The sequence below is a fragment of the Triplophysa rosa genome, linkage group LG5 (genome assembly GCF_024868665.1).
Source record: "Triplophysa rosa linkage group LG5, Trosa_1v2, whole genome shotgun sequence".
In the NCBI taxonomy this organism is placed as follows: domain Eukaryota; kingdom Metazoa; phylum Chordata; class Actinopteri; order Cypriniformes; family Nemacheilidae; genus Triplophysa; species Triplophysa rosa.
This window is the reverse complement of record NC_079894.1, coordinates 19,951,881-19,975,602: the sequence shown is the minus strand read 5'-3', so window position 1 is coordinate 19,975,602 and position 23,722 is coordinate 19,951,881. Positions and strand designations below refer to the sequence as shown.

The 23,722-nt window shown below is 39.3% G+C and overlaps 3 protein-coding genes across 13 annotated transcripts in view; all 3 read left to right on the top strand.

The window, feature by feature from the left end:
* Window positions 1-12,026, top strand: part of zgc:110158 (uncharacterized protein LOC553590 homolog) — a 109,653-nt gene extending 97,627 nt beyond the window's left edge. For 2 of the 7 annotated variants that reach the window (XM_057334922.1, XM_057334924.1), the window contains exons 6-18: window positions 1,282-1,365; window positions 3,088-3,147; window positions 3,544-3,610; window positions 3,731-3,798; window positions 5,394-5,458; window positions 5,549-5,594; window positions 5,843-5,878; window positions 6,255-6,309; window positions 6,727-6,797; window positions 6,946-7,024; window positions 7,169-7,197; window positions 7,300-7,401; window positions 8,416-12,026. In XM_057334922.1, the coding sequence (XP_057190905.1) occupies window positions 1,282-1,365; window positions 3,088-3,147; window positions 3,544-3,610; window positions 3,731-3,798; window positions 5,394-5,458; window positions 5,549-5,594; window positions 5,843-5,878; window positions 6,255-6,309; window positions 6,727-6,797; window positions 6,946-7,024; window positions 7,169-7,197; window positions 7,300-7,401; window positions 8,416-8,445 (792 nt within the window). In that variant the 3' untranslated portion in view covers window positions 8,446-12,026. The other 5 variants (XM_057334925.1, XM_057334926.1, XM_057334920.1 and 2 more) reach the window with 3 other exon arrangements.
* A 2,591-nt stretch (window positions 12,027-14,617) lies between these two features.
* Window positions 14,618-18,165, top strand: znf622 (zinc finger protein 622). Its single transcript, XM_057333182.1, has 7 exons — window positions 14,618-14,728; window positions 15,480-16,037; window positions 16,116-16,364; window positions 16,452-16,614; window positions 17,059-17,174; window positions 17,347-17,490; window positions 17,594-18,165. The coding sequence occupies exons 2-7, from the start codon at window positions 15,482-15,484 to the stop codon at window positions 17,725-17,727; spliced, it is 1,362 nt and encodes a 453-aa protein (XP_057189165.1). The 5' UTR covers window positions 14,618-14,728; window positions 15,480-15,481; the 3' UTR covers window positions 17,728-18,165.
* Window positions 18,166-18,399: 234 nt separating this feature from the next.
* On the top strand, window positions 18,400-23,630 carry d2hgdh (D-2-hydroxyglutarate dehydrogenase). 5 transcript variants are annotated; one of them, XM_057333177.1, is made up of 11 exons: window positions 18,400-18,617; window positions 18,889-18,946; window positions 19,054-19,377; window positions 19,528-19,585; window positions 19,666-19,805; window positions 19,967-20,160; window positions 20,341-20,509; window positions 20,618-20,761; window positions 21,608-21,750; window positions 21,826-21,991; window positions 22,096-23,630. In XM_057333177.1, the coding sequence occupies exons 3-11, from the start codon at window positions 19,056-19,058 to the stop codon at window positions 22,383-22,385; spliced, it is 1,626 nt and encodes a 541-aa protein (XP_057189160.1). In that variant the 5' UTR covers window positions 18,400-18,617; window positions 18,889-18,946; window positions 19,054-19,055; the 3' UTR covers window positions 22,386-23,630. The 5 variants fall into 5 exon arrangements, with proteins under 5 accessions (XP_057189160.1, XP_057189159.1, XP_057189163.1 ...); XM_057333178.1 differs by having other exon boundaries at window positions 18,490-18,514; XM_057333176.1 differs by lacking the exon at window positions 18,889-18,946.
* The last annotated feature ends 92 nt before the right edge of the window (window positions 23,631-23,722 follow it).

Below are 23,722 nucleotides of genomic sequence, written 5' to 3'. Positions count from 1 at the left end.
AATGTTGCTCATTAATGATTTCAAATTACGGCTGCTTTGTAGAGTTGTTATGTACAGTGAATAGTTTAATTGGTCTTATGAGACGCAATTAATTCAGGGAAATACATCTTCTACACACACTTCATATAAACGGCACCGTGCACTCCAAACAAGATTTCTATATTTTTAATGGATTACGTGTGGTGCTTGTCTGTTCATTCTGTTGAGTTCAGGACAATCCGTGGCATTGATAGATGGAATCCAGGGGGATTGTATACTGGAAAATCTTGCATTACGTACTTGTAAAAAGTGCCCACTTTTAATGCTCTAAAGCAGTCTTAACAAACTTCCAACGGGTCTAAAGATGACTTACAAAAAGACAAATCATGCATTGAATAAGCCAAAACAAAATGATATTTCTTAGTGTTTTTTTGTTGTTGTTGTAATAAATATACATTTACGCATTTAGCAGACGCTTTTATCCAAAGCGACTTACATTGCATTATACTATACATTTGTTTCTAAATATATGCAATCCCTGGGTTAGAACCCATGACCTTGGCATTGTTAGCGCCATGCTCTAACCACTGAGCTACAGGAAAGCTTATACATCTTTTCAGCTATAAATATTAGAATATTTTAAGTCAAAAAGTTAACGATCCACTGCTCTATGGTATACAGGTCGTTAGATGCTGTTTGTATTAGGGTCTTATTCAATTTAAAGGGACAGTCCAACCCCCTAAAAAAATTCTTTCATCATTTATTTACCCCCTCATGTCATTCAAAACCTGTATATGATTCTTTTTCTGTAGAACAGAGAAGATATTTTGAGAAATGGTTTCATGTCTATACAATGGACATCAATGGCGGCCAACGTTGTTTGGTTGCCAACGTTCTTCAAAAAACCTTCTTTTGTGTTCTGCAAAAAAAAAAACAGAAGTCACACAGATTTAGGATGACATGAGGGTAAGTAAATGATCAAATCATTTTCATTTTTGGTTGAACTGTCCCTTTAAGTGTTGATTTATTTTGAGGTCATTCATGTTTTTGTTGCACAAGTAGTGCAACGTTTATTGTTTGCTTTTAGTCTTTTCTCCTTGAATTAATACTTGAAACTAAATAAAAGCATTTCATCAAACTTTGGGTGGTTTTGGGTTTCCGGACACTCTTCAGTAAGCAGTAAATGTCTTTGAGTATCAATGTGTCTGTATGACTGTATGTGTGTGTGTATGGGCCTCAGCAGCAGCGGGCTTCACCAGAAGGCCTTCTGTGCGTCTCTCATCTCCCTCTTCTCTCTTAAAGGGCCCTCCCGGCTCGCAGCAGTCACCACACGCACAGCCTCCCCCACACAATACCAGCAACCCCATGATGGGACCACACGGCCAGGTAAGACACACAGCAACCCTCACAATCACACGCACATATACTCTGCTGGCCTTGCTTGCACTCTCCGTATATTCAAAGTCACACTTGCACGTTGCAGGTGAGCAGTGTAAATTACATGGTTATTTATCATTCTGTGGGGTCTTTTTGTGTACACATTCACAGACACATACAAGGACAGGTTTTAAAACAGGAACCTGGAGGTGGAAAATGAGTGTCCCGTCTGTAGACTTTTGCCGTTGTTTAATTTAAGGTGAATGAAAACCAGGTTGTGAGAGAAAGACATGTGATCTGTTCCATGGTCTGTGATGTTGCATTCTGGTCTCGTTCAGTTGACTAAAATTAAAAATGCACTTGAAAGCTGTTAAATGCTCTCTCATTTGTCTCAAGTCACTTTGGATAAAAGCGTATGCTAAATGAATCAATGTATTTGTATGTAAAATGAAATGAAATTTTCCCATAACAATTTATAGTTCCAAACCTGTTTACATTTCTTTGGTCAGTTGAACACAAAGAAAAATATTTGGAAGAATGTTAGAAACGGACATTTTTGAGGCACCATTGACTACCATAGTAGGGAAAAAATTAAATGATAGTCAAAGTGCCCCAGAACTGTTTACTTTCCTAAATTCTTCAAAATATTTCATTTTGTGTTCAACCGAACTAAAAAAAAAACTAGTACAATATTTTTTCCTACTATGGTAGTCAATGATGTCGCAGTTGCTGTCTTTGTGTTCATCAGAACAAAGAAATGTATACCGGTTTGGAACAACTTGAGGGTGAGTAAAGGATGACATAATTTTCATTTCTGGAGGGATTCAAAGATATACTGTATTGGTAACGGGCATACAGACCTGTTTTGAATCTGTCAAAACCTTTTTTCACTATTATTATACAATTTTTCTAAATGAGACACATTCAGACTTTGCATTTAATAGACTTTGCAGCCTATTAAATGCACTGTATCTCTTGCGTGTCTCACTGCCTCGTTCTCATTCGTGACATACTAAACATGGCAGTTCCCTTTGTTTCGTTTTCCTTTTGCTTCCCTTCTGTTTCTGTATACTGGGATCATTGAGGTATCCTGCACACACCCGCCCCCTCCGCCTTGAGTCAACTCCCTGCGAACAGGATAAATAATTCAGCCTCCTCCTTGTTCTTGGAGATGGGCCTCCGTTCCTTACTCACACCAGAACCCCCTACCACCATCAATAGCGCATTAATATTGTAAAGCCTACCACCACACTGCACCTTCGCAAAAACGGGCATAAATTCACAAGCGTGACGACCGATCAGAAACCACATGGGCTACGTATGACTGCACGTTGTGGCAAAACAAAAACACGCACACACTGCATATTGGAGCGCTGTGGTTGTACAGCCGCTGCTCCGACAATTCCCAAAACATCACTGGAGATGCGTCTTGAGTGCACGGTTCATGTCCGCTTGAGGTCTGATGTCTTTGGAACTTTGGCAAAAGTGTAAGGGCCTTTTATCGTCTCCAAGTGTGGTTTGATGGCCGGATGGAAGTAGTCCGTATTGATGGACAGAAGGAGAGATGTCATATGTGCATATTTGATGTTGCATTAGCTTGTGCTCTCCGTGCATCTGTCTGTCCATTCCATCTGCTATAGCCTGGCCTGCTGCACTCATTCATTCTGGTGTTTGCAAAGATCTCGCTGTGTTGGTTGTATGTTGCTGATGCTGCCGTTTATGCTTTTCCAGCCATTCATGTCTCCACGGTACCCGGGTGGACCACGGCCCTCTCTTCGCATGCCAAATCAGGTACAAAAAACTCGCTGTATACCTTCAGTCATTTCTATGCTCATTTTAAAGTTTCTTTGGGTAAAATAACAATGTGTTGTAAAACGTATAGCTCTAACTTGAACTCTCCTAGAAGGCATCTTTTAAGGTTTTGTGACACAGCCAACGTGTGCCATATGCTTATATTTAACACCAAATGCTAGTGTTTGTCACCATGTGGCAAGAAATTTGGCTCCTTCAAAAATAAGCAATGATCAAGTTATAAGATATTTTTGAGGATACTTCTGTTGTGTTTTTATTGACAAACATCATATATTGAGAAAAGTGAATAGAGGGTTGTTCATTTCATTCATTGAGTGTTTCAGGTCTCTGTAAGAGTTCCATTAAACCTTCTTCATTATGTCTTTGTTTTCTTAGCCTCCTGTAGGAGTTCCAGGGTCACAGCCACTCTTGACAAACAGTTTGGACCCAACCAGACCTCAAGGTAACGTCTGTGTTTGCTATCCCCCAGCTTTTAAAACAGATCTATGACTGATAAAGCTAAAAAGAGTCTTTTCTGACTGTACAATAACCTTGCTTAATATATGTATTGCATGTTTTATAGGACATCCAAACATGGGCGGCCCAATGAGGATGAATCCTCCCAGGGTGATGGGTGGAATGGGCCCTCAGGTAGTTGATACATATATTTCCTCGTATTAGACGTCAGCTATCTGTATTACTCGTATTTCGAAATTGACACATTCTCGTATACATTTGAGACCAAAAATCACACTGGGCAAGACGGCAACAAAATATACATTTTCCCACAGTAGTCAAACAGAGTAGAATAAAGAGTCTGAACCCTCTTATTCTACTCTTATTTGACACCTGTGCCGTAAAACAGAATTCCTCCCTCTCCCATCTCTCTCGTTGTCCTCGTTCTTGGCAAGCAAGGTGGTTCACACATCGGCAGCTGGTGCAGCATCTGTTCGACAAATTGGGTAGAGCGCGGAACAAAGGCTCAGGTTAGAAAGAAACAGCTCGAGGCCTCTGAGCCTCTGTCACACTTTGCCCTCTGCCCACGGGCAGCCAGACAGGTGGGCCACCGTCTGCCTGAGCAGAGCTTCTTCAGCGTAGATTCTTCCATCGCTTCCTAACCTGTTGGTTAAATCCCCATCTCTGGCTGGGTGATGGTTTTGATAAAAGCTGGGGTTTTCAAACTGGAGTCTGAGGACCCCCAGAGGTCCGAAAAGGAAGGACACTGTCCACGGAAAAGTCTAGATAATAACTGTTTAAACAAGTATAAAATGTGTATAAATAAATGAGGTCAAAATAAATTAGACGTAGGGTAAAGAGTAAACGATTAAATATATTTGATTAAATAAATAAATAATGACTGAAAGATTTTAGAGAAAAAAATATTTTAAAAAATTATAAAATTTGCAACGTTTTTAGCTGCAACAGCATAAACAGACGTTATATGGTCCAAACTTAACTTTCCGTAGACCTTCGCAAGAAACCAATAACTGTTGCCTAGTTTTTATTTAATTCAAACATAATTTCGGGGCCAGTGCGTGCATCCGATGAAAAGATCAATTATTTTATAAAATTAATATAAAATAAAATTATTTTGACAAATTAAATAGTAAACCACTAATAAATTTAACAGTACCTTACAATAGTGAGTGAAAATATTCAATAATGTACATTTACAGAAACTGATTTTAGCTTTATATTATTATTATTATAATTATATATAATTTATTTATAATTAATTGTTTATAATATAAATTTTATATATGTAATTTATAATTAATTATTTATCATATTAATTCATTTTGTTTATAATTTATATATAATTTAGATTGTATGAATTGGGTGCTTACAAAAGATAGATGACTTAAATTTTAGGATGGGGTCCCTCACACAAGGATGATCATACCTGGCAGTCCATAGAGTCTGAAACAGCCCTGGCATTTAAAAATCCCTTGTCCGTTGTTCTTGGAGAACTAGTGGTTATTTTAAGAAATTGCTCAAGATATGATTTACAAGTCATTCAAATTTTTTAAATTGAATTAATTTAAAAACATTAAAAACTTTTGGGGAAAAACTTCATTGGGGGAATCCCTTCCCCACCTGCCCAAATCGTTCCTAACTTCAAAGACAGTTTTCTGTAAGAATCACTGATAAAGGTTAATAGCGGATTAAACTCCAGACAGGAAGGTGGATTATTAAAGGTCCATAAAAATTAACATCCTTCTTTGTTTTGTGTTTGCCCATTGTAGAGTTATGGTGGCATGAGGCCTCCTCCCAACTCTCTAGGTGGTCCAGGCATGCCCGGCATGAACATGTGAGTCCTTAAGCGTTAAAACACACACTCTCTTTAATCCCGTTAAAGCCAGTTTATTCATCTTTTGACGTCTCGCATATTCATTTACAGGGGTCCTGGAGTACGTGGCCCCTGGCCAAACCCGAATGCTAACTCGGTAAGTTCATATGTGTGCTGTGTCTCTCTTAGCAGGACAGGGCTTTGTGTGATTTGAAACTGTGATGTGGTATTCGATGAAAATAACCCACAGTATTCTGTTATATACAACAAGGCGATGTAAAACAAATCGACAATTGAATCGCAAACAAACTGGACTCAGTTAATCGTCTTAAATAACAAAACTTTTAATGTGAAGTTTACCGTTCGATTCTCAATGCATTTACGATCTTTCATTTGTGTTGACAGATAGCATACTCCTCCTCATCTCCAGGCAACTATGTGGTGAGTACCCCACAAAAAGCGGAAAACCGATTGTAAAGCTCTTCTAATGTTCTCTACTATTCTTTAGCTTTCTTTAGCTCAAAGGGGGACTACAAAAGGAGTTTTCCTTTGAACACTAAAAGCATATTCAAGCACATATTAAAGTGTCTAAATGTATTGGTTTTGCTTGGGAAATCACTATCCTGCCTGGTTTAGCCCCCAGCGTCGCTTCTCTTTAAAAGTAAAATATCTGCACATTAGTCAAAGCAGCTTAATGGTTCCGCAGCGCTTGCATCTTTGTTTAAGAATCGCTTCTGTAGTAGTTCTTATAGTTCCGCAAGTATTATTTCACACTGAAGAGCTAAACACGGCTTTGTGTGTGTGTTCTCTCCCTCAGGGTCCTCCGGGAGGAGGTGGTCCACCAGGAACTCCCATAATGCCAAGCCCAGGAGGTACATTAGATCCGCTCTACCTCAACCTATTGCATGTCATTCACACACACACACAACATCTCTATAATCAGCACAGCCGGAAACAATTCACGTCTCTCCAGGAAGAAAGATGCTCAGCGTTTTACAAACACCCTGTTTAGCACCCTCTCCCACCCCTCCCAATGTCACTGCAAGGTTACCTTACCTGTTCCGGGAGAACGGAACATGTGACATCACCTCTTCTGTATTCTCTCGCAGAAGCCATAAATCATTTAAGGAAACACATTTATTACGGTGTTAAAGCGCATCCGACCGTGTTCTGTATTGATCTTGTGTGTTGTCGGGCATCTGAATATGCGTGGTCTTGTACGTTAGATGCAGAAAATATTCAGGTCATATTCAAGTCGTAAACTCGGACTGCTCTCTGTTCTTTTGCAGACTCCACAAACTCCAGTGAGAACATCTACACGATGATGAACCCTATCGGTCCAGGAGGCAACCGACCCAATGTAAGTATTCATTCAAGTATGATTTAGTATCAATAGGACACAGATAAATATATTACTATTAATAATCAAATGAACAATAGTCATGGGTTTTCTTCATAGAGCATGTTTACATAATGGTGGTTTGGTTGTAATTGCTTCTCTGTTTCAGTTCCCCATGGGTCCTGGTCCGGATGGTCCGATGGGAGGTATGGGTGGCATGGAACCCCATCATATGAATGGATCATTAGGTAAGCATTAGGACTATGCCGTAGAAAGTAAATTTTAAGTCACTATATGATCTTATGCGACCCAAAAAGGCTGAGATTTAATTAATTAAATAAGTAAATATAAAGTATCATTTATTTTTTAAATACATAAATTCGTTTTTATAGGCTCTGGTGACATGGACGGCTTGCCAAAGGTAAGAAAGGTTTTCGTTTGTTTGCCAGTCAAGGTTTTTCCTTTGTTTTCACTTCTCAGGAAGTGACATCAGACCCATCAATTGATTTCCTCTCACTTTCAGAATTCCCCCAACAACATGGCAGGCATGAATAACCCTCCGGGTACACCGCGAGACGATGGTGAAATGGGCGGCAACTTCCTCAACCCATTCCAAAGTGAAAGTGTAAGTAGAGTTGGACCCACACCCAAAGTCCTGCCACTCCCCTCACCTGCCAGTCATACAGCTCCGCCCAGCAGGCACTCAGTGGCACCGCCCACTGGCTATAAGATTTAAACCTGACCAGAATTGAACATTTTAAACTGAATGGGGTATATGCACAAGGAGCGATGACGTCCTTCCGCTAAAATGTCTGCCAGCTCGGTCACATCCGGTGCCATTGGGAACAATGGCGTTTCGCTTCAGGATGCTTCAGGAGTCGAATTATTCAAACACTTCGCCATACGTCGACAACCAAAAAGGAGAAGCACTTCAGGCTATCCGTTTTTCGTGGTACATCAACAAATATGAAAAAAGCCAAGTGAACTTTTGCCCTTCTAGAGGCATGATCACAGAGGCACTTAACAATGCTCACCCGTAGTGCTGTCGGTTCGCCGAAATTTGAACGTTTTCTTACTAAACACATCGTTATCACTTGGTGAAAAATCCCCTTAGTGCTGTGAGAGTGGAAATGACCTAGCTGGCAGAAATTTTTAGCGGAAGTACGTCATCGTCCCTTGTCCATAAACCCTATTTCTTAGAAATACTAGTTTGATTTGCATCGAAAGTGTAAATGGAAAATTACGACCAAGAGTGAGTGCTGGAAATAGCTTTTGTAATAAAGGACCAGCAGTTTCCTGGACACAAACTGAAAGGCTGTTGGACTTCTATCCTGGAGGGCCGTTTTCTTACAGGGTTCATTAACCCACATCAAACACATTAACAAAGCGAAACAAGGTTAAGAAAGTTATAGGCTGGTGTGTTTGATTGCGGTTGTAACAGGACTGTGGCCCTTTAAGAACAGCCTGCTCTGATTTTTTCCTCTGTCTTTGGTTACTGATGTATCAAGGCAAAATCATGCATTTTCCTGCTGTATTTTGGGACAGCGATGACATGATACCATCTTGTATTTGCACTGTGTGGAGTTTCTCATGATCTCACCTTCACTGTATATCCCCTTTCCCCATTTTCTCTTTCCAGTATTCACCCAACATGACGATGAGTGTGTGATTTCTTGTTTTTCTTTTTTTCTTTGGGGTGTTATGTTTTGTTTCGTTTTCGAACCCCTTTGACCCCGGTTCCTTTTTAACCCCGCCCCCTTCACGTCTATCAACCCGGTCCCCCTCGCCCACGGAACTCCGTCTTCGCCGCACAGCCTTCTGGGATGCCCCATGAGCACAGGACTCATATGAAGGTGCCCCATCCCAGCTCGTGCAAAATGGCCACCGGCAACAGGAAACAGCCCCAGAGCCACAGGAAGAGCTTGTTGACTGACACTTCCTGCCTCCCAGACTTCCTCTCTGGCTCAGGACACTGACAGGGCTGAACACACGTAGGAAGGCAGGTGTGTGTGACCAGCGTCCCCCACAGTAGGCCGCGCTTCACCGGGCTGCTCGTCTTTATGAACTCACTCCACTTTTCGACTGATTTTTTTATCTTTGACGGATGCAGTAGTTTTAACGGTGGAAGATATCTGCACCCGATACTTTTTCCTCCATTTTACTGTGTACATTTGAAATGCAAAAGGAAACTCACGCTGATGGGTTTGGCTATGAGCGTTTTCATTATTCTGTGTATGTATTGTATTATTATCAATTGTTGATTTTATTTTTATTAATATTGTAATGATGGTTATTGGTTAGGTTTTTCTTTTTTGAAGGGGCACATTGTATGTCAACCATAACATTGGACAGAAAAGCACACACCCATAATGCACAATAACACGGTCATGACTTGCAGTCTGTGCTGAGTTTTGTGTTTGCTGTGAATTTTCCCGCAGTTTTAATTCTCTTGCCACACAATTTACTACACGTCTCTACAATACAACTGTTCATGCACAGTCACAACAGATGTAGTTTGTTGTCCAAACGTCTGAGGCTGTCAAGCTCAGTTTGTACAGAAGTAGTGCTGTTATTCCAGATGCTTATATCACTTCAGGACACACAATAAAGCTTTTCACACTTGACATTCTTAACCCTGGGTAAAATCAGTCCATGGTTATCTTGTTGCATGTTTTACACTCTTTATACTTAAACACGGGTTAATAAATAATCTTGGATATTCAGGTTTTATGATTTCTCATTTTGTACATTGTGGGTTAACATTGCTATTTTGTTATTTATAAGCAAAATAACATTGACAAATAACCTGTTTTAATAACTGCTTGTCCTTCTGTGGAAATGATTCCATAGTCACAGTAAACATGCAAGAATATCTACATTCTTGAAAGGGTTCAAGTCAAAATACCCCCAGGATTAAATGCAGTGTGAAAAGCCCTCATGAACTTATTTATTTGTGGGGTTTTTTGTTTTTTCATTTATCATGCACATGTTTTGCATGGAACTCTTCTGGACATATTGCACACATGTAAATATGCCAGTCTAAGATGCCTCCTAAGGATTTGCATAGTTCTTTTCCTGTTTTCTCTCAGCTTTACTGACCCACATTTCCATCTGCATGAATCCCTAAAGGGTGTCTTTAGTGACGGGCACTGACCAGTTTGTGGGGTGCTTTTCATAGGAAAGTTAATGGCGGGAAATAGAACCGATTCCTGAAACACATTTTGTTCATTGTAACGGTACTATGTGTTATATTAATACTTGGATTATTTGCCCAAATTGTTTTAAATATATGATAATGATTATACGCTTAATGTACGTATGTCAGGATACATGTTAGTGTCTGTCTAGCGTAGTGCAGTTTCATAGTGCAGTGTGTCATTTCTGCTGCACCAAATGAAGTTGCAGTTTGTTGGAGTGGCCCGATATAGAAATGTTGAGTCACCAAGTGAGGTCAAAGGAGGACTGATAATAATAATAATGCATTTTATTTATAGAGACCTTTCAAACACTTAAGGATACCTTATACCAGTGGTTCTCAACAGGGGACCCCAGCTTACATCCATGGGGGGCTCAAGATGACTAATAATTTAAAATGAGACAAAATAAGCATTCAATTTATTAAAATGTCTTATTATTTTGCCATTTTTTAATGAATAAAACTTTTTCTAGTTAATGTCACGTTTTAAAGTATTTTATTGGGTAAAAATTTTGAGTAGGATTTTTTTTGAGAGTGTGAGAGGGGGACCTTTTAAATTTTTTGAAAACAATGGGGGGGCCTTGGAGTCGAAAAGGTTGAGAACCCTTGCCTTATACTTACTACAAGACAAACAAAAAGGTTTGGAAAAAAGTTTGAAATTACTCACTGCAGCTTTATATGAACCATTGTGACTGATCAGGCAGCGTCAACAAGACCCTTTTAGATCTCAGTTTCACCACATCCTCCATCTCGCGCTTTCTAGCCCTTTTCTGAGCGTTTGGTTTAAGAGTCACTAATATGACGTGACCTTCTGGGATTACTCGATGAGGGATATATGATCTATATGTGCTGTGTAACAACTGTATTATGTAACAGTTTTATAGTATGAACACAGGCCATTTTGTTTGACGTTTTGTTTTGTCGTTGTGTTTTGGTATTCGTTTTGAACTTTAAACAAAATGTGTTTTTGGGTATCATGGGTTAGAACAGGTAATTATCAGATGCCGCGATCCACCTGCTGATGATATACATACACACGTTCTCTCTGTAAGACACAATAACCCCGTTTTCAAGTTCTCCTCAACTCTCCGACACAGACAAACACAGTTTGTACAGTGTCTCTCTTATTTTATGACTTTGTTGTAAATACTGTATAATGCATTTTGATATCATTGACATGTTTTGATATTTCAGTCACTACCAATGAATACAGATCTTAGGGGGAAAATATGTAAAGGAAAAACCCATCTTTGTAGTTAAACAGTCACTGTTCTCCGTTCTTGACTCTCAGCTGTACAGATGTACTAAATAATCATGCAAATGTAAAGATTTTTGTCAGCCTTTACTTCAAAGATTCATGTTTGGGAGGAGAGGAAAGTTAGATATTTGTGAATAGGTTAGACATAATGAACCCGTTTCACAGAGCAGACACGTCTGAGCACTCATGCTGAGGACAAAAGCATCTGTTCTCTTTCTCTCATGTGTCCTCACTTTGCACTTTCCAGACAGCAGCCCACCTTTTAACACGATGCCTAAATGAACGTACATGGTTCTTTACATAAAGTGACCACACATTCAATCTTTACTATGAAGGATTTTATCTATTTAAAGTTAGAAAAGTTTCAAAATACTTGTATGGATGAAAAAAGTGATGAAACGGAGGAAACTGTCCTTCCTGTTTTCTTAAGGGTTGCAGTCGCTCCTCGGCCAGTCCTCTGTATGTAAACCACTCACATTGTTGACCATCTCTGTAATTCTATTGTGACCTGTACAATACTGTACCATTAGAGAGGAGATGACGTCGTCCAGAGGGGGTTAATATACAGAAAAGAAAAAATTCTCCTCCATCGTTCATTGTTTTGTCTGGCAAACAAAAAGCAGTATTGCGCAAAAAGCCGTTTGTCTCCTGGGTTTGCTTTGTATTTCATGTTTAGGGTAGTTTGGATTCTTGTCTTAGGGACTCTTTCTGTCTTGTGTAGTAAATTAAGATGGTCTTTGTATGTTTCTTTATATTGTAAAGTTTCTTTTTAGATTTGAAAGTTGCTTATTAAAACTGATGAAAAAAGTGCATCGATAATGTATTTTTTCTTTTCATGAAGTCGTTATTTTTTTGCTTGTCTCTTCGTTGTAGATACAAATTAAAGACTAATAAAATAACATAACCCCTTTTACCAAGAGTTCATGTTTTCCCAGTTCTTAATTTATTAAAATGTACCTGTTTTTCAATGTGTGTGGTCCTTTTATGTCTCCTGTTCCATCTCTCATTATGGGTAATGCTTAGCTTCGATAAAAGCTTTTCATTTTAGTCCTGGTTTCCTGCACTAAACGAAGTTACATGACCTTTTTCTGGCTGTGATGTGTTGCCATCTGGAAATCCAAACACAAGAAGAATCGCAGAACAGTTTACAATACATTGAAAGACTACTTGAAAGTAAGTCAAATATACTGTTGTGGATTGTAAAACGGTAGATTGATATCATTGACTATATGTCAGTTTATTATAATCTTAAAACCTTTTATGAAAAAGAAAAGTATTGGCTTATGTATGTGTATTAATGGGTACAGAAAATCATGTTTTCCCTGTTACTTATTTGGTTATATTTTAGCTCTGTGTTAATTTGAATAATTCAGAAAGCTTTACACTGGACCTCAAGCAACGTGGATTCTGTGCCTCTCCTCTCTTCCTCCAGACTCTGGGACCCTGATTTCCAAAGGAAATGCAAAATTTACTTTCATCAGAGAACATAACTTTGGACCACTCAGCAGCAGTCCAGTCCTTTTTGTCTTTAGCCCAGGCGAGATGCTTCTGATGCTTCCTGCTGCTGACCAACTTTATGGAGATGCAGATTTCATTTTCCAACAGGACTTGGCACCTGCACACAGTTCCAAAGCTACCAGTACCTGGTTTAAGGACCATGGTATCCCTGTTCTTAATTGGCCAGCAAACTCCCCTGACCTTAACCCCATAGAGAATCTATGGGGTATTGTGAAGAGGAAGATGCGATATGCCAGACCCAACAATGCAGAAGAGCTGAAGGCCACTATCAGAGCAACCTGGGCTCTCATAACACCTGAGCAGTGCCACAGACTGATCCACTCCATGCCACGCCGCATTGCTGCAGTAATTCAGGCAAAAGGAGCCCCAACTAAGTATTGAGTGCTGTACATGCTCATACTTTTCATGTTCATACTTTTCAGTTGGCCAAGATTTCTAAAAATCCTTTCTTTGTATTGGTCTTAAGTAATATTCTAATTTTCTGAGATACTGAATTTGGGATTTTCATTAGTTGTCAGTTATAATCATCAAATTAAAAGAAATAAACATTTGAAATATATCAGTCTGTGTGTAATGAATGAATATAATATACAAGTTTCACTTTTTGAATGGAATTAGTGAAATAAATCAACTTTTTGATGATATTCTAATTATATGACCAGCACCTGTATATGGTTCCTGTAAACACTTAAACAGGTTAAGAAGCCCTGCATGAGAGATGTATAGCCTACTGAGGATTCCCTTTGTGTCCGACTACTGATAATATATAATATAATACTGTTCAGTGAACAATGTAAAAGAAATTCAAAGCAACAAAAATATAAGTAACATTTTCAGTCAAAATTGCATGTACATATTTAATGGGTTATATAAAAGTAATATTTGTAATATTTTTTGTCTAAATGCTTTTCACTTTCTAGAAAAAATTTTTAGAAATTTAAAAAAGTGTATATTTGTATCGCTATGAAACTTCCAACTTTGGAAATATTTGACCACACTTTTCCTCGGACCTCCAACTCTTCATCCAGAAAACATTTTTAGTTTCATTGCTGACACAAACACACAAAAAAGAGATAGGCCCCCTATTCCAGGCTAATGAAAATATAAGAATGTAAATAATTCCTCCAATGTCCATGGTTGTTAGTCCTTGTACTTTGGGCCTATCAGCAATAAACTTTAAAAAAAAAGGCAAATACATAACAATGAAAATCAATAAATAAAAAAATCCAATTCATGTCCCCTATGATACATTAGCATATGTGTTTAAATACTGGAAAACTACAATAAGCTTCTAAGTATGTAAAACATTTGGGCCCGGTTTCACAGACACGGCTTAGCTTAAACCAGGACTATGCCTTAGGTAAATTACATCGCTTTTAATAAAATGCCTTAGATAAAACATTACTGGTGTGCATCTTGAGACAAAACAATGTCAATGACACATTTTAAGATATATCAGGGCAGTTCATTTTCAGTTAAGACAGCTCAAACTTTCATTTAAGTCTTGGACCAGTCTTAAGCCTTGTCTGTGAAACTGGGCAATAGTTTACCAGATTTATAAACTCATACTCTGTGATTGACATAGTGTTCATATTAGTTTCACATAGGAAGGGTGCATCCTGCCAGAGAGATTGATGTTGGTGCTGTAAACTCGGTTTATGGAATGGAGTGAATATGAAATCAGGAACATTTAGTAGCCTAGTCAGTCACGCGACACAAATGGCCCCATTTCAGTAATGGTCTTTGCTGGCTGCGTCTTTATCAGTGTCTTACGGATATTTGTATTACTTTTACAAGGCATTTATTATAAATCCAAACAAACCCAAACGAGCTTTGAAAAGCTGATTGAGCTTACGGTCCTCCAGACCGCGGGGTGGCGCTGTGAATGTGAGACTGTCTTTCGGTTCCAAGGCCAATCCTCGTGTTGTCAGAGGAGAGAAGCTGTCTTGTAAACTTTAACTGCGTATTCTTTAAAAGCAGGTAAGACAGTCAGATTTACCTTAATGAATTATATCTAATTCGCTCTAAATTAATCTTTAAAATCACAACGTATCCGTGTTATGAAATTATACTCCGCCTTTAGTATGATCACACTGCTGGTTAGTGTAGAAAACAATATAACTGTAATAGTTTCAGATAATCAGATCAGACTAGATTTTTTATAAAGACGCGTCGTCTTGTTTACATAAATGAACGTCATACCCACCAATGAATGTTTGCGATAGTTTCCATCAAAATACAAGCAACGAGGTTATACTTCAACTTATTAGCCACGATTGTCTTCAAGAAGAGAGATGTGAACAACATCTTTTTGTCTTTCATACATTCCTCTGTCTGCTGAAAAATAGAAACCATCATAGACATTTTGGGGGATTATATTGGTCTCTTTACTGGTGATGTGTTGGGTTCTATTGGTGGGATGTTTATAACACAAATAAATCCTACTGTTATAAGGCTCTAATGGTAGACAGTGATTATGGTATACAGCTGATGATTCGTAATGTTATTTGTAATAGAAAGCATTAGAATTACTTTTGTTTTTTTCAGCAGATGTGGGCTCTGAATGCTTTACACTTTTTGAGGATCCCATAAATGAACTATGAGTTTACATTAGTTCTAATCATTTTACTGGGCGCTTTTTTAAAGGAAACCTTTGTTACCACAATAACTTCTTTTGAACGGGTATTTTTAAAGGATGACATTACTTGTTAAGGTTTGTTCTTCTTTGCAGTGATGTCGTACACGTGCATCAGTTGCCGTGTGCAGTTTTGTGATGGCGATGTTCAGCGGGCGCATTATAAAACAGACTGGCACCGCTACAACCTGAAGAGAAAGGTTGCAGACATGCCTCCAGTCACAGCCGAAAACTTCCAGGAACGGGTGCTGGCCCAACGGGCCGCGTTGGAGCAACAAAGTCAGGCCAGTGGGCACAGCTCTACCTACTGTGCCACCTGCAACAAAAAGTTCTCCAGTGACAACGCCTACACCAATCACATCCAGTCCAACAAACACCAGCAGACAGAGAAAAAAGCCCTGGCTGCTGCCCAGGATGCCGTCCAGCGAATGAATGAGAAGAATCTGGAGAAAGGTGCGGGGCTGGATAAAGATGCACAGAATGAAGCTCTTCAGAAAGCACTCAAAGAACAACAGAGACACACCCCTTCGAAAGCCACGTCCACAGAGAAACAGGTCAGACAGAGGCCCGACAAATCACCTCGGTTGGAGTGGTTCGTGCTGCAGGCCAAGAAGATTGCAGCGGAGGAGGGCGAAGTAGAAGAAGAGGAGGAGGGTAAGAACAGGTGGCAGTGTTGCTTTTGAGTTGCTAAACTTTTGTCTAAGGTCTCATTTTATGTATCTCCGTTTACAGAATGGGAGGATGTTGATGAGGATATGGATGGCGATGATGATGATGATGAGGAGGAGGAGGAGATGGAAGAGGACTCTGCATCCGGGCCAGCTTTGAGCTCTGATACAATCCCAGTGACGGACTGTCTGTTCTGTGGACACCACTCACGCTCACTGTCCCGAAACGTCGCACACATGACTAAAACCCACAGCTTCTTCCTCCCAGATATTGAGTATCTGGTGGACCTGAGAGGATTTCTTTCATACCTGGGTTAGTCGGAGCCTTTGAGTTAGAAGCTGAATGATCTGTGTGTGTTTGTAAAGAGTTGTTTTTTTCAATATGTGTGTTTCTCTGTAGGAGAGAAGGTTGGCGTTGGTAAAGTGTGTTTATGGTGTAATGAGAAAGGGAAGTCGTTCTACTCGACAGAAGCGGTGCAGGCACACATGACCGATAAGAGTCATTGTAAACTCTTCACAGATGGTGACGCCGCACTTGAGTTCGCAGACTTCTATGACTTCAGGTACTTTGTCAGATATTTGTCAGTTAACTTTGACAGGGTGGATTTTTGTGGTGTTTGTTGATTTTCTGCTGTCTCTTTGTTGGATTGTCATTTGTCTGCTATAGGTTTGTAATTCTCAGTAAAGATGTTTAGTAGCAACTATACTGATATCGAATGCGTTGTAATTTGTTGTAAAAAAGCATCTGCCAAATGCATAAAAATGTCAACATTCAAAATTATTTTGTTTTACTTAGCAAGTTGTATCTGATTTTGGATATTTAATGACGCTCGCTGTTTGCTTGATGAAACTAGTACGTACAACAGACATTTGTATGTGTCCGAAAAAATATTCTGTTGTTTTCTCAAGCATGCGATCCTCTTTAATTTGTGGCTATTCTCTGAAAAATAAAGCTTTTTTTATCATTTAAATAAATTAAAATAAAATGTGTCTCTGTTCATTTCCAGGAGTAGTTATCCTGACGCTAAGGATGGAGATGATGTGGAGATGAAGGATGGAGATCTGCCTGATGAAAAGACTTTTGAGTTTGATGATGAGACTTTGGAGTTAACTTTGCCCTCAGGTGCTTACCAGCAGCTGGATTAACATATCATTTCTGTTTCATCATAAGATTTATCATGCGTTTCATTATTTTGATTGCTGGTTGCTCAAATGTAAAGTGCTGATCTTGGATCAGTGTTAACCTTTGTAACATTTCTTTGACGCATAACGATAGTATGTTTTCTCTGTTTTAGGTGCTAAGATCGGCCATCGCTCTCTGATGAGGTACTATAAACAGAGGTTTGGCGTTCAGAGAGCACTGGTTCCAGCTCATAACCAGAAGGCTGTGGGTCGGGTTCTTAAACAGTACAGAGCGCTTGGCTGGGGAGGAGACTTTGGTAAATTATGATTATTATTGTGAATGATATACAGAGATGAATCCAAAACGTAAAAATGATGTGGCTCTTTTTTTGTCATTTTAAATTGTATTTTGTGTTTCAGGTAAGGGCTTTGTGAGCCATCAGCAGAAGGACATGCAGTATGTGCGGAGAATGAAGTCCAAGTGGATGCTGAAGATGGGCATGAACAATAACGCCATCAAGCAGTCACATTTCAGATCACAAGTCATGTTCTAAATGAATATCACTCCACCAAATTCAGCAGACGTAACCACCTTAATAAAGAGACATGATGTCTCAGATTTGTGTTGGGACTGAAATTATAGGATGTTATGTGTATAATGGAGTTTATCATGAAACATTTGGCTCCAAATGTCAAGAAATAAAAATGACGTGATAGTCCAGCATGAACACCTGACAGATAAAGCGTTTGGGAAACAATCTGTAAAGACACTTGCTACCATTTGTAATCGTATTAATAATTAGGAGATTAAATATTTGTATAGCGTCATTGGTGAATTGTCAACAAGCAATAAAAATGAACAAAACTGCTTTGGAGTTTATTTTTGGAAGATAAAATTAAAATATTGTTTCTTGAACGTCCGTTTAATATATGGAATTACATAGTAGGTATAAGGTACATATCCAGGAACATGCATACGGATTAAAATGTACAGTATAGCTTACTTTTTTAATTTTAATTTCTGTTCCCCTTTTTGGAAGTTGCTGTAAATGTATGATATGTAGAGATGCTATAAATAAAGTTAGGAAAATGTATAGACTTAATGGACTAATTTGCTTTAGATAAAAGCGTCTGCCAACGGCAAAAATGTAAAATAATTCAGGAACAAAACAATCCACTCCTGGTCGTCAGATGGCGCTGTTTCTCTTATTTTCCGGCAGAAAACTCAAAGGTCACGAGGAAGGAAAGCAAAATATATCAGTGCAGTTACAGTAACGTTACTGTGTTGCAGAAATGGCATAAGATTCAGTATATTTGTAATATACCTTCTCGTCTGACACAGTAGGTTTTCTACCCGTCCTGTAACAGGATTTTGAATCGATGTAGCGAATCCTCAACGATCATTTTTGGGAATTATTTAAATGAAGGCAAAACAAGCTTTGATGTAAGCTGAAACGACTAAACTGTAAAGATATGTTGTTTTTATTTGTTCTTATGTTTTTATAACAAATTAAAAAAATTCTAGTTATGCCAAGCTTGAATATATTACTAGGTAGGAATTCTGCCCTACAAAGGCAAAATGACTTTGAATATTTTTGTTTATTTTCGCATGGCTTTTGAAGTGTCAGCCCATTATTTTCTCAACAAAAAGAAAAACGACGAAATTTACTCAACATCTAATCTAATCCAAACGAATCTTTGCCTTTGCTGTGCAGAATTGTGAGTGTGGACCTTCCAATATTGTTGTGGACGATCGGGTGCCTTCAACATAAGGTTTCTAAAAATAAAGTACAAAGACTGAAGAAAATTGCATACATCAAGTACCATCTTTGATAGGAGTTTGATCTGAATCTGTGTTTTTCTTTTCTCCGCTTCTGTAGACATGGGCACCCTTCAGAAGTTAAGAAGACTTTTCAGATGGTCCATAAGCCCACAGTACAGCACTGTTCTCACTGCGGTGAGCAGAGAGAGATCGGACAGAGCTCAGATAGTGTGTTCAAGCCATCTTATTCAGCATCACTATGTGCACAGCAGAGGATTGGGAGACAGCCCAGCCAATCCAAGTGCTGCCCCACCACGCTCACCCTTCTCCAGGGTCACCCAGGAAGACCTTGCCTTCTTTAGAAAGCTGCTGCCTGGAAGAGCCATCACTGATCCAGACTTACTGAAGTCCAGCAACACAGACTGGCTCAAGTCAGTGCAAGGTGAATGAAGCTTTAAAGGGATAGTTCACAAAATATGTAATTCTGTACACGATGGCAGAATTGATCACTTTCGGATGAACTTATTATATAAAGTTGGATATTTTTGGAACTATGTATTTCTGTTGATTCTAAAGGATTTTGTTATGGCAGGTCATAGTGAAGTACTCCTGAGACCCAAAACAACAGAAGAGGTTTCTCACATTCTCAGGTCAGAGTTCCGTCACATAGAATTTACAGCTGTATTCAGTAATAAAAATATAACTTCAAATCGTGTAATGTTTTTCTCAGGTATTGTAATGAGCGTAATCTGGCGGTGTGTCCACAGGGAGGGAACACGGGTCTGGTGGGAGGAAGTGTCCCTGTGTTTGATGAGATCATCCTCTCCACTTCCCTTATGAATCAAGTCCTCACTTTTGACAGCATCTCAGGTTTGCATACGTGTATACAGGCTTGAAACATCTCATTATATATATCTCAAATATAATATCGATCACATACAGCATCTTGAGTGAACCATGTTATCGTATTAAACATAAACCATAATGATTTTGAAATGATCTCTTGAACAGAGTTGTTTGGCATCTTTCAGGTATCCTCACTTGTCAGGCGGGATGTGTGCTAGAGAACCTGTCTCAATATCTTGAGGAGAAGGATTTCATCATGCCTCTGGATCTCGGGGCAAAGGGAAGCTGCCATATTGGAGGGAATGTGGCCACTAACGCAGGAGGCCTCAGACTGCTGCGCTACGGGTCGCTTAGAGGAACAGTTTTAGGCGTAGAAGTGGTGAGCGCTACCCATACAAAAAGCATTCTCTACATATAAAGAGGCGTTCCAACTTTCATCTTGATATACAGTACATAATATTTATGAAGAATACATTGATGCCGTTGTGGCAAGCTTGTGAGTAGAAAGTCATACGCTTTCAAGTCCTTTAATGAATAATTGGACCTCTTGTTTGTGCAGGTTCTGGCAGATGGGCGGGTTTTGAACTGCTTGGCCACACTTCGCAAGGATAACACGGGCTATGACCTCAAGCAGCTTTTCATTGGCTCTGAAGGGACATTAGGAGTAATCACTGCTGTTTCCATCCTGTGCCCACGCAAACCTAAAGCAGTCAACGTGGCATTTTTAGGTAAACATTAGGAAATGTCAAACACAACTTGCTGCTATGGTGACTTCAATGTCTCCTCTTAAGGTATAAAGTGTGGCTATATTGATTCATTCCACCATGTGTCCTCAGGCTGCTCCAGCTTCCAACACCTGCTGGAAACGTTTCAATGCTGTAGAGGGATGCTGGGGGAGATCCTGTCTGCGTTTGAGTTTTTAGACGCCTCTTGTATGAAACTTCTGGAGACACACCTGAAACTTACTAACCCCATTAGAGGTACGCGTCAACAATATTACACGCACTCTTCCTGTTTGCACATCTCGTTGGATTCTACTCATGCCCTGCAATATGTCTGTATGTCTAAGTATTTGCAAATGGTCCAGAATGCAGCTGCACGTCTAGTCTTCAATCAGCCTAAAAGAACCCATGTAACACCTCTCCTGATTTCACTTCACTGGCTGCCAGTTGCCGCCCGCATCAAGTTTAAATCGCTGACACTGGCCTTCAGAACGGTAACGGCAATTTCGCCTCTTTACCATAACACTGTTCTTGGTCTACATCCCCTCCAGTCATCTTCGGTCTGAAATAAAAAGCGACGCCTGGTTGTTCCATCACAGCAAGGCACCAAATCGCTTGCAAAAACCTTGACTCATTCGGATCCCCTGTGGTGGAATGAACTACCAGCCTCCATCTGAACTGCAGCATCCTTCACAAGTTTCAAAAAACAACTCAAAACATACCTGTACCGCATTTATTTGACTAACCAATAACTGTCTATGTCTGGTGTCTAAAAAAAACTATTCTTGTTGTTCATTCTCTCCTTTGCTTACTCCAGCTTTAATCCTCCTAGTAGCATGGCCTTGTAAACTAACGGTACTGTTTAGCGTGTTGACAAAATGTTTATATGCTCTCCTACTTGTAAGTCGCTTTGGATAAAAGCGTCTGCCAAATGAATAAATGTAAATGTAAGTAACTTGGTCACTTGGTAATGAAGATAACGTGAGGGTCTATTTAAAACACATATGAATAAAAAACCCTGGATAATCTTCAGTTCTGTTCACTATTGAGAATTTATGCAAAGACCAGTGTTTTACTATAATGACAGAGGTTTGTCATTTTCAGAGTGTGATTTTTACATTGTCATCGAGACCGCCGGATCCAACGCAACCCACGATGAAGAAAAACTACACAACTTCCTGGAGGAGGTCATGACATCATCACTGGTGACTGATGGGACTGTTGCAACAGAGGCGGCAAAAATCAAGGCAAGTTCCCTTTCATACTGTCAATGTTTGGTCTGTTTGTTTGAATTTTTACACTTAAGATCTTATGTTATATAGGCATTGTGGTCCTTGAGGGAGAGAGTAACAGAAGCTCTGACGCATGACGGTTACACCTACAAGTATGACATCTCTCTTCCTGTGGAGAAGATCTATGATTTAGTGAAGGACATGAGGGGACATCTTGGAGACATGGCCAAGAATGTTGTTGGTTATGGACATGTTGGTATGGATACCTTACTCTTAACTTTTTCTTACAATAGTTGCTAGACTGATCCAGTGTCTGTGTATTGATGTCAGGAGGATCAGACCCTTCTTGTTTCATTTCAGGTGATGGAAACCTTCATCTAAACATCACCTCCCCATCCAAAGACCCAGCCCTCCTGGCTGCCATTGAGCCATACGTGTACGAGTGGACGTCAGAATGGAAAGGCAGTATCAGTGCAGAGCATGGGCTGGGTCTGAAGAAGAGAAACTACATTTACTATAGTAAACCCTCAGAGGCAGTCGCTCTTATGGGCAATATTAAAGCCATGCTGGATCCTAAAGGCATTCTTAATCCTTACAAAACTCTTCCAGACCAACTACACCAAGATCCTCATTTCGCTGTTAAAATGTAGTATTGTGAACATTTGAGTTCTAAGAAAAATCAGAGTGTTTTCATTCAATCACAGTCAATAATTCTGTGCATGTGCAGGATTGTCTGTATTCAGAACATTCAAACAGATTGAATGCAATAGATCATGCTTAACATTGCACCAATCTTATTTTTTAGCATTGATACTTTATTTATAAATTGTGTTATTGTTGCACCACTAGTGGCACCGAATGGAATTGCAGAATTGGTGGCACTTGTAGTGAAGACCTGATTTCACCCATAAGGACTTAAGGAATAGTTCACCCTAAAGTAAAAGATCCATGTTATCAGAAGGTGTTTAGTAGTTCAGGTCCTGATTTTGTCCAGTCAAGTTCTATCATATATACCAGATTTAGTAAACTATTTTTGGATGGAGAGGGGCAGCATTATTTGTCATTGAGCAGCATCTCTTCAAACAAATCAACATGGATACTGTCCAAGTGAGTATCTGAAAATCTCTCTGATGTGTAAAAAAAAAGAAATTAAAATCTTGTTTTACGCTTCCTAAGAGCAATGAACACACACACACAAACAAATCCTGACTGAGATTGTCATAAATTCGTGCATGAAAGGGTTAAAGCTGTTGAGCCACATCAGCATTACATGAAAAAAGATTCACACCATTTACAAAAATATATTTTGAACAAAGAAAACCGCACTGGATTTTTCAAATAAAAGCCCAGCATGAGATTTCATTGTTTTCATCATGTAAATATATCGGAGTTGATCTTGCGTTCATTTCTTACCAAAAAAAGCTGTTAAATCCATTTAGACAATAAAGATGATTTTGGTTAACAGTGGCTTATGCCTTTTTATTGGCATGAGAAAACGGCATAATTTGATTTCATTGCATACAAATAAATTCATGACAGGGTTTATCCATCCTGCTAAATGGGACAACCTCACATATGAGATTTCCATTACTGGAAGAAAGCTGTGGAACATCTAAACTTATTTCAGCCTCTGTTTTATCATATTTTTGTAATACAATAATTGAAGAGGTACAAAACAAAACGGATCTGTTCGTATGTGGCATGGCGGGCATTTACACTGGCATTAACCTTCAGTCCCGTTTTAAAAGCACTGTTATCTTAGAGACTGAAGACCTCCTGTAAACATCCCAGAAGATAAGGAGGCCATTTCCCAGCAGACTCACAATGGGGAACATTTCATAAGGCCTCATTTAGCTTGTCTCCCTGTACAGAAAACCCCAAGACAGATACACAATAATCTGCAATAAAGTTCTTTTAATTTCCGGTCTCTCAGCATGGATAACCATTTGTTACGCAGGACTTTGACGGGTAGACGGGACATGACGGA

Bases quoted from the DNA above. Each gene is read 5' to 3' on its own strand.
- znf622 (XM_057333182.1), top strand. From the start codon at position 15,482: ATGTCGTACACGTGCATCAGTTGCCGTGTGCAGTTTTGTGATGGCGAT. The intron at 16,365-16,451 runs GTTAGTCGGAGC...GTTTCTCTGTAG, and splicing joins AGGATTTCTTTCATACCTGG to GAGAGAAGGTTGGCGTTGGT. The intron at 17,491-17,593 runs GTAAATTATGAT...TTTGTGTTTCAG, and splicing joins TGGCTGGGGAGGAGACTTTG to GTAAGGGCTTTGTGAGCCAT.
- d2hgdh (XM_057333176.1), top strand. From the start codon at position 19,056: ATGGGCACCCTTCAGAAGTTAAGAAGACTTTTCAGATGGTCCATAAGC. The intron at 19,806-19,966 runs GTTTGCATACGT...GGCATCTTTCAG, and splicing joins CACTTTTGACAGCATCTCAG to GTATCCTCACTTGTCAGGCG. The intron at 20,762-21,607 runs GTACGCGTCAAC...TGTCATTTTCAG, and splicing joins ACTTACTAACCCCATTAGAG to AGTGTGATTTTTACATTGTC.